Source organism: Vespula vulgaris, chromosome 16, assembly GCF_905475345.1.
Source record: "Vespula vulgaris chromosome 16, iyVesVulg1.1, whole genome shotgun sequence".
In the NCBI taxonomy this organism is placed as follows: domain Eukaryota; kingdom Metazoa; phylum Arthropoda; class Insecta; order Hymenoptera; family Vespidae; genus Vespula; species Vespula vulgaris.
Genome location: NC_066601.1, coordinates 4,459,990 through 4,475,000, shown reverse-complemented (window position 1 = coordinate 4,475,000; position 15,011 = coordinate 4,459,990). Strand labels below are relative to the sequence as shown.

Sequence of the window (15,011 nt, the reverse complement as noted above, 5' to 3'; positions counted from 1 at the left end):
CATCATCGTCGCTATTGTTATTATTTATGATTACTATTTATTATTATTATTATTATTATTATTATTATTATTATCATTATTATCATTATTGTTATTATAATTATTATAATTATTAATATTAGTATTCGCCATTGGCATTATCGTGATCATTGTCACACCAATGATCATTATTATTACCATTATTATTACACATTATAACGAAAGATAAATCTGAGAAAAAACGACGATGTACCGAATAATCGTAGCGATATAAAGAATCAATTAAAAGAAGTCGTATATATTATATATATAAATATATATATATATATGCTTGTATAATTGTATAATATATACATATATATATATGCATATATATATATATTATACATATGGAAACTAAAGAGTTGGGGTAGGGGAAGTTTATGAATTTTATTGTTCGTCGACCACGGTTTCCCCGGGTTAGTTTCGCAAAAAAAAAAAAAAACCATAAAAATAGATACAGAGAAAGAGAGAAAGAGAGAGAAGAGAGAGACAGAGAACATGCATTGACTCGCTTTCGAACTCGGACTTCCTCACCGATATAGCAGACTTTATTTTTAACGTTACTTATAATATATAAAAAGAAAAAAAACGAAATGGTCTGGATGCGCGAGGTCGAATGCGAATTTCTTACCGAGCTTGTCGCGATACGTGATAAAGGAAAAAATGAATAAGTAGAACAAAGATTAAAAAAAAAAGATAAAAGAGAGAAGAAACGAGAGTGAACGAAAGAGAAGAAACGATCTTAAAGGAGCTCATAGAATTTATTATTAAAGAAGAAAAAAAAAAGAAGAAAAAAAAGAAAAAGAAAACTGATAAATTAAACTGCGAAACGAACGAGCACGAGGAACACCAAAAACATCGGCAGAGAACTAAACGATATCCGATATATAAACACGTTGTTAATGGGTATTACGATAAATTTAAGCCGGTATCGAAGGATTAATTCGTGTAAATTAGACGACAGAAAGTATCCACATAGATGAATACCTACAACCAAGAATATATATAAATATAAAAATACAGACACACATACGGATACATATACGTACACACTCATATACACGTTAACATGCGCGTGAAACGAGACACGAAGAAAAGAAATGAAAGCAGCCATAGACACACACACACACACACACAAATCTACACGGACTCGTTTCACGCAAACATTCTCACTTATAGACACGCATACACGTTTAACACATAACTTGGATTAATAGATGACGTTAATTAGGAAAATCGCGCGTGGCACGGCCGAACCGCCGAATCGATTTTATCGAACGAACGAAATCGCGTGATCTTCTTTGTCGTTAGTAAACAAAAAAAATGGAGAGAAAGAAAAGAGAACGAAATGGAGAGAGAGAGGAGAGAGAGATCGAAAAAGTGAGAGAGAGAAAATAAGAAAGGAGAAACAACGAGCACTCCACGAGGATTCCTCTGCGAACAAGGAAATGTTTCTGTCTGATAAATCTCTGTTCGTATCCCTTACGGTATTCGTTTTACAAAAAAACGTCTTACAAATCTTTAACGTCGATATTCGGGTAAACATATGTGTCGTCGATTATGAAATTGATTCGATGAAATAATTTATAGAATTAAGACGTAACAGAAGATGAACGATAAAAATGATTTGTCCATATAATAAATACTTTCGACTTCCAATCAAAAACACTTTCATAATTTATCGATGCATATCGTCTCGTAAAATGAAGGATCGAACGATCTATAAATTAATTCGTTGGGATACGTTGCAAGATTAGAATTCAGTTCGTTCCTACAATCGACAGGAGGGGTTCCCCTCTTATATATATATATATATAAAATAATAATAATTCGAGTCCCGCCAATCCACGTGATCCGCGTTATCCTCTTCGATTTTTTCTTCGAGATCGTCGAGACTCCGGCCGTACATACGTCGCGATAGATTTCTATATGTAGGTATGTACTACGTTCGAGTTCGTCGTTGCCAGTTTGGTTCTTCTTAATCTTGCCATGACAATCGTGCCGAAGATCGTCAGCCAGTATTTAACGATGGACTGGAATTAATTAGTAATTTAATGGAATTTGATAGTACACTTAATACTCAGACTTTGATATATACTGTCGTCGCACAATTCGCAAAGTCGATCTTCCGTTCGAGCGTGGCGAGTAGACTGACGTCGTAGAGACGATTTTCATTCTTATTTCTCTCGTAACTTAATTATTATCACTTTTGTTACGTTCGTCGAAAATAAAGGAAAAAATACAAAAATAAAAAAAAGAAAGAAACGAAGGAAGAGGCAGAGTTAGAAATAAAAAGTTTGAGTAGAGAGAGAGAGGGAGAGAGAGAAAGGGTGGACGAAAGAGAGAGAAACTAAAGAATGGGGAGAAGAGCGTTGTTCGACATTGTCGATTCGGATCGTTATTACACTAGGAATTAAATGATTGCGCGACATTGATGTTTGGATACGTCACTCGTAAGCATAATATAATACATACATATATACATACATACATATATATAATATAAGTCGGTCAACAATGCCGCGCGCGACGAGAGGAGAAAGAAAGAGAGCACGCGATTATTAGTGTGATTACGTAGTCGGCCGATCTCGTCAAAACGTCTTGGATATTATCTGCATAGACAAATCCGGACCGAAAAGATTTTTTTTCTTTATTATCCTACATGAAATCCTATAATGAAATTTTCGTATTTAACGTACTCCATTCTAAGGGAATACGAACATTTTATTTTTGCTCTTCGAGATCTACGGGGAACAAATATCAAACTCGATGTTATCTCGAACTCGAATGTGTAACGCAAATTTAACGATACTCGCAAATAAGGATCTCTTAATAAAAAAAAAATAAAAAAAAATAAAAAAAAATGAAAAAAAATGAAAAAAAAAATGAAGAAAAAGATTAAAAAAAAAAAAGAAAAAAAAGCAGGAAAGAAAGAATAAAAATACAGAAGAGAGCATCATCGTTATGATTTCCGTACCGATTAGACTTCATAACGAATAAATTGGCTCATTCGATATTTAATCGATACTTGTAGAATCCCGTCAATTATTAGCGTATCCGTCGGTGATGTAATTATTATGATGTATTTATTAATAGATCTATACATATACATATATATACAGACAGACACACATAACTTGTATGTATATTCGCGATATTTAAAGGCTACTCTCTGTACAGGCGAGCTTATAGAACGCCCATTTGAGATTGTACACTTCATTTTACTTTAGATCATTCTATCTCAAATACGAAGCGTATATTTTTATGAGACGGTACACACATGTGCAGGCACATTTCAGTACAAAGTCGTCGGTGCTTATCTCGGATCTCAACGAAAATTTCATTTTTACGCGTGCGAATTGGAGTTGGGCAAACTATAATCAATTAATAATCGTCGATGATTATAATTATTGAGTAATCGGTAACAGATGAATGAATAATGAAAACGAATGATTATTATCAATCAGGAATTAGCATCAATCAGCATTACCGTACTATTTATGATCGACTAAAAAGATTAGCAATGTGTTAAAGAAATATTGAACATACGACTATACACATTTGTTTTCTATGTCATTGATTTCCATCGATATCTTTCAAAATTTCATAAAGGTCGTAGTACATTCATACGTTTTACGATTATTGGTTACGGATTATTGATTATCGATTACAAATGAATGATTAATCTCGAAGAAAATTATTGATCAATTACGAAATTAATTAGGAAAGTAATCGATTATTGCCTTACTCCAGTGGATACACATTCGGTCCTTGTTCGATCCTTATTAGAGAATTTGAGAAGACACGATCGCACACGTGCGAGATAATAAATATTGTAAAATCATAAATCTCGATGCGTAACAGGCAGGTCCCCTTGAATAACGCGTTGAGCTTTCTCTAATTAAAATGGCACAAACGACAATCTCTATCGAAATTCCGTTACGATTCTAATGGCTAAACCCCATTTTTTCCTTCTTTTTTTGTTTGTCTTTTCTTTAGCTTTTTTTCTTCCAACGTCGGGTGCTATCATTTTCTGCAAGTTCACGTGAAAAGTCGCGTTCACACGAAAGTAAGAGAGATCGATTTAAAAGAATACAGTTCTCTTTATAGATCCGTTATTGACGATCGGCCGAGTCTGGTATCGATAAAAAGCGCGTCATCAAGTGCAAGCTCTTTCTTTTCTTCTTCCTTAAAATCGGACGCCCGGTTTCACAAAGGCCTGTCAAATCGCGATATTAGAAACAGGGTGTACGAGGATCGTGACGAGATGTTTGGAATGCAAAGCTCTGACAATGAGCAGCGTCGATTGTTTTTACGTATTGTTAAAAGATTCTTTCCTTTTTTTTTTCTTGCGAATTGTAATTTATATAACAATTACATATAAAGTTTTGCAACTAAGAAAAGTAATTGTCGATCGATATTATGATATCACAGAAAGAATTTTCTTTTTTCTCGGACGATTAGATACTGAACGTTTGTCATTTGCTATTTCGATGCTTCTCAAAGTCAGTTCGAATCGCATGACGGAAGACAAGAGGATAAAGGGAACTATTCAAATGAGAGTTCTGTCGAATATTGCGCGATAATGATCCGTATTGTCGATCCTAGAAAAAGTGAAAGGAAGGAAGGAAGAAAGATGGGAGAAAAAATGAATGAGAGCACGTGAGACACGTCGATGAGTCAAACATTGACGGAGCTCGACGAAGAGAAGACACAGAGGCTGAAGAACATCGTGGAGTACTGGAGGTCCTTAGTACGTAATTTCAAGGTCTAAGAAACCTTAACGTAGAGATAAACGTTCGTGAAAGGAAATAAAAAAATGAGAGTGAGAAAAACAGAAGAGAGAGAGAGAGAGAAAGTGAGATGAGAAGAATAGTCGCGAAATATGCGACGATTATGAAAAGTTTGAAGCAGACGATGATTCGATATGTAATATAAAGATACACTTAACACACGTTCAAACCGTACATGCAAATGAATACACGATCACGGACACGTACACAGAAACACACACAAGCGCGCATACATAAAGTATAACTAATTAAGGCATCGGTTAAGATCTGACAGCGAAAAAAAAAATAATAAGAAAATTACATACTAATTAATATAGGTGACACACACGCGCAGATTTAAGAATTTACGAAGGACCTTCTGTTGCTCGAATTATTGCATTATCTACTATATATAAATTTTATTGTATAAATTCTGTCGAGGCGCGTCTCCAAGCGGGAGTCGACATTCCTTTTTCTCCTCGTCCCAGAATGGACGGACAAAGAATTAGCATCGTCATCCGAGAAGAAATTCCTCGGTTGATTTCCATTCAATCGAGAAAAAAAAATAAAGAAACAGAGAGAGAGAGAGGCGTACGTACGTAGATGGTAGACGCTTCGATAAGCCCCCAGCTTGAATCTTCGACGTCTATTGATAAACGAGGTAGAATACGTCGATAAAATCGCTCGAGATTCAGCGTCAAGTAGAAAGTTTCGAGTCATCGTACTATTAATTTCGATAGCCGATATCGATGCCTCTCTACGAGAATAACTTTATCCTTTGATTTCGCTCGATATCGCGAACGTTGTAGAAAGAAATACGGGCGATTAGCGGATTAAATTGCGCGATTGAGATTAGCGAATTTAATTTCGTTGTCGATTTCGCACATAATTATTCCACGAGAGACGACAATCAATGAATAATTCAAATGATAAAGGACAGGAAAAATAATAGATAGAATAAAAGGAGCTTTCTTTTCTCCGTTGGATAGCTCAAAAGTAAAATAAGAGACGCAGCGATCTCGAACGCGCCTTTCGTACGTCGAAGAAGATGGGATGATCTCATTTGTCAATTATTTTTTTTTCTTTGCGAGCTTTATTATTATCATCGATACTTTCACGGTGCAGATACTTTTTTTCTACCTATACTCGAGGTATAGGTGCACGCATTGAAAAAGTATTCTGACACCCTCTACTCGAGAAGGAAAAGAAATCAAGCGGGAGGCTCGAAGAAAGCTACTCTTCTCGATGAGTACGACGATTCGAATCGAGTAAGAGTAAGAGCGAGAGAGTCAGAGAGAAAGAGAGAGAAATACATTCTTCCCCATAACGGAATCCTCGTAATTTTTCTCTATTACATTTTCGGATTTATAGAGATAACGACGATATAGGAGAGAGATTATATAATAATATACATACGTTATGTAAATCTTTTTCTTTCGATTAAAACATTAAGAAAGGAACCTCGAAGACGAGGACGAGCGGTTAAAGGAATGCTCGCTGATAATAGAATCTCTAGCTCGGAGACGTATCCCAATAGTTGGCCTAGTACCGAGTTTCATATTTTTCGCCCCGGTCGCAACGGATCGTCGAACGATTATCGTCTATTACATTATTGACATTCTTCCAGAAATTTTATTGATATAAACTTTATCGCTACCGTTGAACATAATATATTTGATTATGATATGGCGATACCTTCGGTATTATAATTATGGACACCGAATATATCGGGGAATAGAGAGAGAAAGAGAAAGAGGGAGAGAGAGAGAGAGACAGGGAAAGAAAGGGAGAGGGAGAGGGGGAGAGAGGGAGAAAGAGAAAGAGAAAAAAAACTGAGAGAAAACGCAATTTGCGTCTTGTAAAACTCAGTGGATTTGGGGTAGTAGATTATATAAATAGGGTGTAAGGGTTGGGTAGACAAGGGGATAGGGGGAAAATATTGGGAGGGGGGTTCGAGCTATAACGAAACGAAGATTAAGGCTATGTAAAGACGATATAACGAGTCTTTCGAAAGAAAAATCTCTTCCTTTCGTTGATGTAAAACGTTGAGTGATGAACCAAGGTGAAAAGAATCTTAACTGTACGTATGAATGGAAAATACAGCACAAGAATCTCGTTTCCGTTTTCATCTAATTACGTAACGATATATCAGTAATGAATATTATGATTACGATGATTGCTGTATTTATTGTTATTGTTCCTCGGTTAAGCGGAGACGTTTAAGAGTGACCCATTTGTACAATCATTGAGTCATTAAAATATGATTATTCATTATGGAAATCATGCGCGTATTTTTATTCAATGTTACTCCTACTTTTTGTCTACTCTTTCAAATGTAAGATAAAAGTTATTGCTTTCAACTTTCTTTTTTTTTTTTTTGGATAATTTTTAAGCTTTCAATATTTTCTGTTATCTTATATCAAAAAACTGATACACGTGTCTATAGACTTACCACAAGTTGCAATATCTTATAAAATAATATTTTTCTCTTTAATCGAAAATATTTCTTCTCAACTTAATCAACTATTGATCTTGTTGTTATTTAACCTTATATATATATATATATATAATTCTCTGTAATGTGAAATTTTATAGACACGTAAGTTATAAAAGAAATAAATGTTATCGCTGGTCCGACGACAAAGCGATAAGGAAGTCGCGCAGGTGTTTCAGATATTCTGATAAAAATTAAACGAGGATTGGTTATCGTAAAGTTATCGTTCTCGGCAATTAGTAATGTTGTTTTACACATTCTAAAGTTTAACTTAAAATCATGAAATAGTGATAGAGAACGTGTACATGTTGAGAGAAAAGTAAAGACTTTGTAAGAAAATTACTGACATCGATAAACGGTCCATCGAAGTGGTCACCTGCGAGATAAGGAGTCTCGCTTAAGTATAAAACTTTGACCTGATATCGAGAACATGAAACGTCTCGTTCGGACGATCGATCGGAACGCCAGTCAAAGCGGGAATAGCTTTCGATCGTTTCTAGGAAATGCGTCAAGAATGAAGACAAAGCGAACGACGTAATCTTTTTCTTTTTTTTTTTTTTTAGTTAATTTCTTTCTACTTTTTTTCGTTTAACATAATTTTGATCAATATCTAAGTTTTCTAGTTATTGATTTTATTTTATTCTCGCAAGAGACGACAGGAGTATTTTTTGTTTTTATCCGTGTTAATTATGAAGACTCTAAATCTAGTTTTTTTCTTAATCGTGTTATACAATGTGTGTGTACCAATTTATGGAAAAAATACTTGCGTTTGGTATGGTGAATGTGGAAAAAGTAATACTAAGATCCGAACGTGCGTGTCAAACGATCCTGCTCGACCAATCGGCAATGAAACTGCTACGGATATCTTACGAAGAAGATGTCCACATTTTTTCGAGAATACCGGTCAGTATAATCTCTATTCGTGAAATTCAAATTTTCCACTTTACATGTGGTTACCTGCTAAACATGTCCGTTTGTTCGTTAGACGATCCGTTAACTTGCTGCAGTGCCGAGCAAATTTTTACCATCCATTCGAATATGAATATGGCCGAAGGTGTCTTTGGCAGATGTACCACGTGTTTAAAAAATATATTTCGACACATATGCGATTACTCCTGCAGTATGAATCAGAGCCGATTTATGAAAGTCACCAAGTCCAAAATAAATGAAAACGGTTTTCATTACATCGAAGAACTCGAGGTGATTAACTGAATATAAATGAAATGAAATGAAAATATTTTTTATCGCACGATCGATTTTTATGTCACAACTGAATGAAGATAAAAGAAATAAAAGATTTTTAATTGGGGTTAACGCAACGTCAGAAAAATCGTGCTTTTATTTTAGATACACGTGGCCGAAGAATTTATAAATAAAACGTTTGAATCGTGTAAAAACGTAATTAATCCGTCCAGTGGTGGTTTGGCGATGGATTTGGCCTGTGGTTCTCACGGTGCGAGCAGATGTACAGCAAGAAAGTGAGTCCTAGATCTTTTTTTTTTTTTTACATATTTACATGCAATCGGAACACCAGTCGCATATTCTTTTCTTTTTTAAGATGGTACGACTTTATGAACAGCGTATCTGATAACAATTTCGTACCCTTTCAAATTAATAATATCTATGATCGTCCCGATATTTGGCACGATGATCCTTGGACCGCAGTCGTCAAACCGTGTAGCGAGCCTTACGATGTGAGTTCTAAAAAATATAATTGAAGTTGTACACTTTTTCATAACGTTTCAATGAAATATATCTAATTTTTCTTTTCGTTTTGTTTTTTGTTTCTATGTAAACAGAATTCCTCGCTTAGCTGCAGTTGCGTCGATTGTCCTACAGCTTGTCCCGTAACGAAACTAAAGATCGATTCCGATAATTTTACCATCTTGGGTAAAAATGGTTATGGAATTGTCGCTGCAATTGTCATCGTATTTGTTACGACGGTGGTTATTGCCATTTATTTATATCTAACAATATTTAAAAAGATATCAAAAAAATTAGGTATGTATTGTAACCGATAGATTCTGATTATTTGTTTATAAATTAATCGTTTGATCGTTAAATACTGACGAAGTCATTTTATGCAGGTTTCAATGAAAATCACAATGATGAAAATCATTCGGAAACAAAAACGGATTGTAGTAGAATCTTTCGAGGTATCTTCGAAGGATGTTTTTATTCGTGGGGAAAAGGTAACTCCGATACGCGATCGCGTATTTCATTGTAAATCAATTTTTTTTAATATCATATACGTAAATTAATGCTATGCCGATCGAATCAACAGTATTTGCGACATATCCAGTACTCTCGTTGTTCATTTCGTCTTATGCGGTTTTGGGAATGAGTTATGGCTTTAAATATCTCGTTATAACGGTGAATCCGATAGAAATATGGGCATCACCCGATAGCAGATCGAGAATAGAGAAGAATTATTTTGATACACATTTCCGCCCATTTTATAGAACCGAACAAATTTATATAAAGCCTGTTGGTATCGATAAGGTACGTACGGTGTTTTTTCTTAGTTTTGATAACAATTAGCCGAGATATCTTTCCGAAGAGTAATCGAAATGTGTTATAGATCTTACACAATACGTCGAATGGTATTCAAGAATATGGACCGGTCTTTAACAAAACGTTTTTATTAGCGGTTTATGATCTTCAAGAAAAAGTTTTACAGGTAATTCATTTATTAAGTTGTCACTTAATAATTAAAAGATTTATGAGATACATTCGTTCGTAGCTTGGTCGTGAGACTAACGAGAGCCTGGAACGTTACTGTTATGCACCCGTTTACAATGATTTTCTTGGTCCAATGTCCGTATCTTATTGTACAGTGCAAAGTGTATGGGGATATTTCCAAAACAATATATCAATATTTAATCAAATTTCACAAGTCAAAGGATACGAGATCAATTATTTGGATCATCTTTACAAGTGCATGCAGTAAGTGTCAGAAATAAATGTTTTACTACGAATGAATGTTGACTGTATAAAATATATTTCAGAAATGCATTTAATCCGGAATGCATGGCTCCGTACAAAGGGCCAATCTTTCCTGCTTTAGCAGTTGGCGGATTCTTAAAAGAAAATGAATTTCATTATGATTCTTCGGATTATATAAAAGCGAACGGATTGATTCTATCATTTTTAATAAATAATCATCTAGATGAGAAAAGACTCAAGCCCGTTATCAAATGGGAAGAAAGGTATTATTTTACTGTATACCTTTAAAAAAAGATTACAACACTCTACACTTCGTCGATAATCGTGACAAGTCATATCTATTAATAAGATTTTTTTAATCCTTCTATTAGGCAATACTGTATTACATTCATGCACGAAAGTATTGCCTACTGTCAGGGGTTGGAAGCTCCTTACAATAGTCTACAAATTTTTTTACAAGTATGTGTAAAGATGTTGCCTGATATAAGGGTTAAAAAAAAATTCTTATTGATTACCAACAAAGTATGGAGTGTGGCTAACTTTTAGACGCGTCCTTCAAGATTTGTACAATTGTTGAAAATTGATAAATAATTATAACCGTACAATAAAACGACCAAGAAATCGATTAATAATAAAAATTTCATTCATAAAATTTTCTTCTTCTGTGGAATAAAGGTTTATCAATTTTATGAAGGAATGGATAATACATGATAAACCTGATTTTATGGATGTGGCCTACGTAACAGAAAAATCTATTCAAGATGAATTAGATAGAACGTCGAAGGCAGAAGTGAAGACAATGATAATTAGTTATCTACTTATGTTCCTCTATATCTCGTTTGCCTTAGGAAAAATGAGAGGCTCCATTAGAAAATGTTTTGTAATACATTATTCTTAAATATATACATAAATTCGATAACTATAACAGTGAATTAAAAATCGATCTAATTATTTTTTAGGGTTCGAGTAAAATTGTCGTAAGTATTGGTGGTATTATTATAGTAATTGCATCGGTAGCTTCTTCACTGGGAATTTTCGGATACATAGGTGTACCTACTACTTTGCTTACGATCGAGGTAATTATATTTTTTATCATATTTTTACTTTTTATAAATGGACAAACAAAATTCTTAACGAAGAATGTTTTTCATATCGATAATCGTACGCAGGTAATTCCATTCCTAGTACTAGCTGTTGGAGTCGATAATATTTTTATTTTGGTGCAAACATATCAAAGAAATCGTAAACATCCGGAAGAATCGATACCAGAACATTTAGGTAGAATCACAGCCAAGGTTGGACCTTCTATGTTATTAACTAGCATGTCGGAATTATTCTGCTTTCTAATTGGTGAGATGAAAAAGATAAAAAAGATCATGAATCTAAATACATTATGAGAATAATACGATAATCGCGATGAATGATTTTAGGTACATTGTCATCTATGCCAGCAGTTAATACGTTCGCGATGTATGCATCCTTGTCTATTCTAATCAATTTCATCCTTCAAATCACTGCCTTCATTAGTTTATTATCTTTGGATTCCCGGAGATCGGAGGTAACGTCGATGTTTAATATAAAACAAAAAAGGAAAAAAAAGGAAAGAACTGTCTTTAACGCGATTGATATTAGAAATATTTAAAATATAAAAGTAATTCTCTTTCAGCAAATTCGATTAGACGTGCTCTGCTGCATATCGACAAATAAAAGATCGCACGTAGAATCTGATAACGCTGGATTAGTTCATACTCTATTCGAGCAGGTCTACACATCGTTTCTCATGAAAAAACCGGTTAGAATCGCCGTTTTGGTTATTTTCATAGTTATATTCACTGTTCACGTCGCTGTATTTCCTAACATCGATGTTGGCTTAGATCAGAAATTATCAATGCCTGAAGACTCATATGTTTTAAAGTACTTCCAGGTAATACATCAAGATAACAACTAATTACAAAAGTAATATCATTTTTACTTGAAAAATCATACCACTTTTTTTGCTTATTTTCAAGTATATGGAGGATCTGTTATCTATGGGACCACCTGTATATTTTATAGTAACGGAAGGCTTAAATTACAGTAACACCAATGTTCAAAATATAATTTGCGGTGGTCAACGATGTAACGTGGATTCTCTATACACCCAAATATATTCCGCAGCAAATCAATCGTCTATGTTAGCTAAACTTACATTTGTTTTAATCTTTTATTTGATTTCATATCATTTAAACGGATAGAAACTTATAATTTTATTTCATTCCAGATCGTATTTATCGAAAGCTGCCTCTTCGTGGATAGACGATTATTTCGATTGGTCGAGCATCGAGAAATGCTGTAAATATTTTCCTGGCAACAGTTCCTTCTGTCCTCACAAAAAAGGTAATTATTTTATTATATCTAAAATACGTATCCTCGAGTCACGTGCAACAAAAATATAAATTATTTTTATAATATGTAACAATTTAGAAACATGCAAGTCTTGTAAAATACCGACTAACAATGAAACTTTTCGACCGAATGAAACATACTTTCGAAAATATATCTCCTACTTCGTATCTGATATTCCGGATGAAGATTGTGCTAAAGCTGGTAGACCTTCTTATCTCGACGTAAGATTTTTCATTAATACAACAACGTATATGTACATAAAGATTTTTTCTAACGTTCTACCTTAACTATCTCTTTTCTAGGCGATCAATTATTACTACGATCGTTATGGTTTGACCGATATCGGTGACACGTACTTTATGGGTTATCATACACCCTTAAAAAAATCTAGCGATTGGTATGAATCGTTAAGAGCCGCACGAATAATAGCTGCTAATATTACAAAAATGATTAATAATGCCAACTTGAGTAATCAGACGATTAGAGTATTTCCATACAGGTAAATAATTATTAAAATGTAAGAATGTTCAAACCATCACAATCATTATCTTCTACTTTGCTGATTATAATAATTTCAGTATTTTCTACGTTTTTTACGAACAATATTTAACAATCTGGAAAGAAACATACCTGTCTATAAGTTTGTCATTGTTCGTAATTTTTATTGTAACGTTATTATTGACTGGAATATCATTGTTTTCTGCAATTATCGTCGTTGTTACTGTATTAATGATCATTATAGATCTAGGTGGTCTTATGTATTGGTGGAATATACAATTGAATGCAGTATCTCTAGTTAATTTAGTTATGGTTAGTATTATCGTGTCCCTTAAAAAATCTATTATTTACGAATTTATCTTAAGAGTTTATTCGATGTATAATTATTTACACAGGCTGCTGGAATTTCTGTTGAATTTTGTAGTCATATAGTACACTCTTATTTAATATCAACGGAAAGTAAAAGAATCGCACGTACTTCACAAGCACTTTCGTTAACAGGAAGTTCCGTAAGTAAAATTATTCATATTAAAACGAAAATAATTTATTCGAGTGAATGGAAATATCGCATAATAGAAAATTATTGATTTTAGGTCTTCTCTGGTATTACTTTAACAAAGTTTGTGGGTATCGCAGTATTGGCATTTGCGAAAAGCCAAATATTTCGAATTTTCTACTTTAGAATGTATTTGGGAATTGTACTTTTTGGTGCTGCGCACGGGCTAATCTTTTTACCTGTTTTATTAAGCTTTATTGGTAAGAAAAATGTAAACGCATTTTATATAAGAAGTTAACAAATTTAGTTAGATAATTTACACTAAATAATTTTTGCAGGACCCGAACGTAAACACGAAAGAAGAAACTTTACGAAATAATACTAAAATTATATTTTTCTAATTTCTTTTAACAGTACAAATGTTTCATCATGTCTATATATATATATATATATATATATATATATATATATATATATATGATTTGTAGAGAATTTAAATTATGTTTCTATTTTTATATCTATTGTATGTTTAAATAAGGCTCTGCAGATATTAATATATTTCAAATAATTCGTACTCTGTATTTATATAAATTAAAATTTATATAATTCATTATTTGTAAAATATATTTTGTATAATGTTTCTATGATATATAATATTTGTAAGAACAAATAAAAAAGATCTGCGAGATAGTATACGTAAATTTGTATATAAATAGTTTATATTCTCTTGTTTAGGTTATACTCTATTATAATCTAACAATCGAGTTAATTTGACAATAAACTTATACAAATAAGTAAAGTATTTAGTCAGCTATTGGATCGATAATACTTATGATGCAATAGCAACGACAGTTGAAAGAAAATCACTGATGAATATCTTGAATTTTGAGATATGTGAATATGATGGCGAACATAAATCCAATAGAAAACGTGCTATTTAATCGTAAATAAGAATGTATAAGAATAAATACAGATAATAGAGAAATTACAATTTTTCAGCGAGTTTTTTTAAATTAAATTGAAATTAGTTTATATTTAACGGATGTTACGAGCTGCGTAAAGTTTAAGCAAATGTACTATTGTTTAAATATTAATTTATTGTAGTCTGTACTTATTAATATACATTAAATAATTATAAAAATATCAAAAGTATTAATTGTTTAACCTTACTTGTTTGGAGAGAGAGAGCCCCGATGTTTCCTCGTCGGAATCCGAAAGAAGACTAAATCGAGAATCATCAAAGTCAAGTAAACGTTCGTTCGTTGTTTTGATCAAAGAAACAATCGTCTATCCAATGTATACAAAGCACACACGACTCTAGTGTTTATATAAAAATCAATAGAAGGAATAAGAAATTCTTCTCTTTTGTCTTGACAAATAACCTTTAAAAAAAATTTCT

General features: G+C 33.1%; 2 protein-coding genes and 1 long non-coding RNA gene across 15 annotated transcripts in view; 2 read left to right on the top strand and 1 right to left on the bottom strand.

Annotated features, from left to right (window-relative positions):
• The window catches only part of LOC127069672 (protein still life, isoforms C/SIF type 2), a 31,837-nt gene extending 24,764 nt beyond the window's left edge, over positions 1-7,073 (top strand). For all 9 annotated transcript variants that reach the window (XM_051006933.1, XM_051006935.1, XM_051006934.1 and 6 more), the window contains one exon: positions 1-7,073. This exon is cut by the window's left edge and continues 1,334 nt beyond it. The gene's annotated coding sequence lies outside the window, so the exon portion shown is untranslated.
• A 295-nt stretch (positions 7,074-7,368) lies between these two features.
• On the top strand, positions 7,369-14,597 carry LOC127069677 (NPC intracellular cholesterol transporter 1 homolog 1b-like). 4 transcript variants are annotated; one of them, XM_051006972.1, is made up of 23 exons: positions 7,372-8,190; positions 8,273-8,487; positions 8,635-8,765; positions 8,846-8,981; positions 9,087-9,288; positions 9,375-9,479; positions 9,572-9,789; positions 9,869-9,967; positions 10,031-10,233; positions 10,296-10,496; positions 10,909-11,113; positions 11,193-11,309; positions 11,403-11,583; positions 11,664-11,791; positions 11,900-12,157; positions 12,243-12,406; positions 12,494-12,609; positions 12,697-12,839; positions 12,921-13,117; positions 13,197-13,428; positions 13,512-13,625; positions 13,710-13,872; positions 13,951-14,597. In XM_051006972.1, exons 1-23 carry the CDS (start codon positions 7,977-7,979, stop codon positions 13,989-13,991), a joined length of 3,783 nt encoding a protein of 1,260 aa, XP_050862929.1. In that variant the 5' UTR covers positions 7,372-7,976; the 3' UTR covers positions 13,992-14,597. The 4 variants fall into 4 exon arrangements, 3 of the variants coding, with proteins under 3 accessions (XP_050862930.1, XP_050862928.1, XP_050862929.1); XM_051006971.1 differs by having other exon boundaries at positions 7,370-8,190; positions 11,193-11,583; XR_007783665.1 differs by lacking the exon at positions 13,951-14,597 and having other exon boundaries at positions 7,369-8,190; positions 11,193-11,583; positions 13,361-13,428; positions 13,710-13,742.
• Positions 8,609-15,004, bottom strand: LOC127069694 (uncharacterized). Of its 2 annotated transcripts, none has more exons than XR_007783669.1 (2): positions 14,783-15,004; positions 8,609-8,988 (listed from the first exon to the last, which is right to left on the bottom strand). It is a non-coding gene; the product is annotated as an uncharacterized LOC127069694 (long non-coding RNA). The 2 variants fall into 2 exon arrangements; XR_007783668.1 differs by lacking the exon at positions 8,609-8,988 and adding an exon at positions 11,193-12,592.
• Between the last annotated feature and the right edge of the window lie 7 nt (positions 15,005-15,011).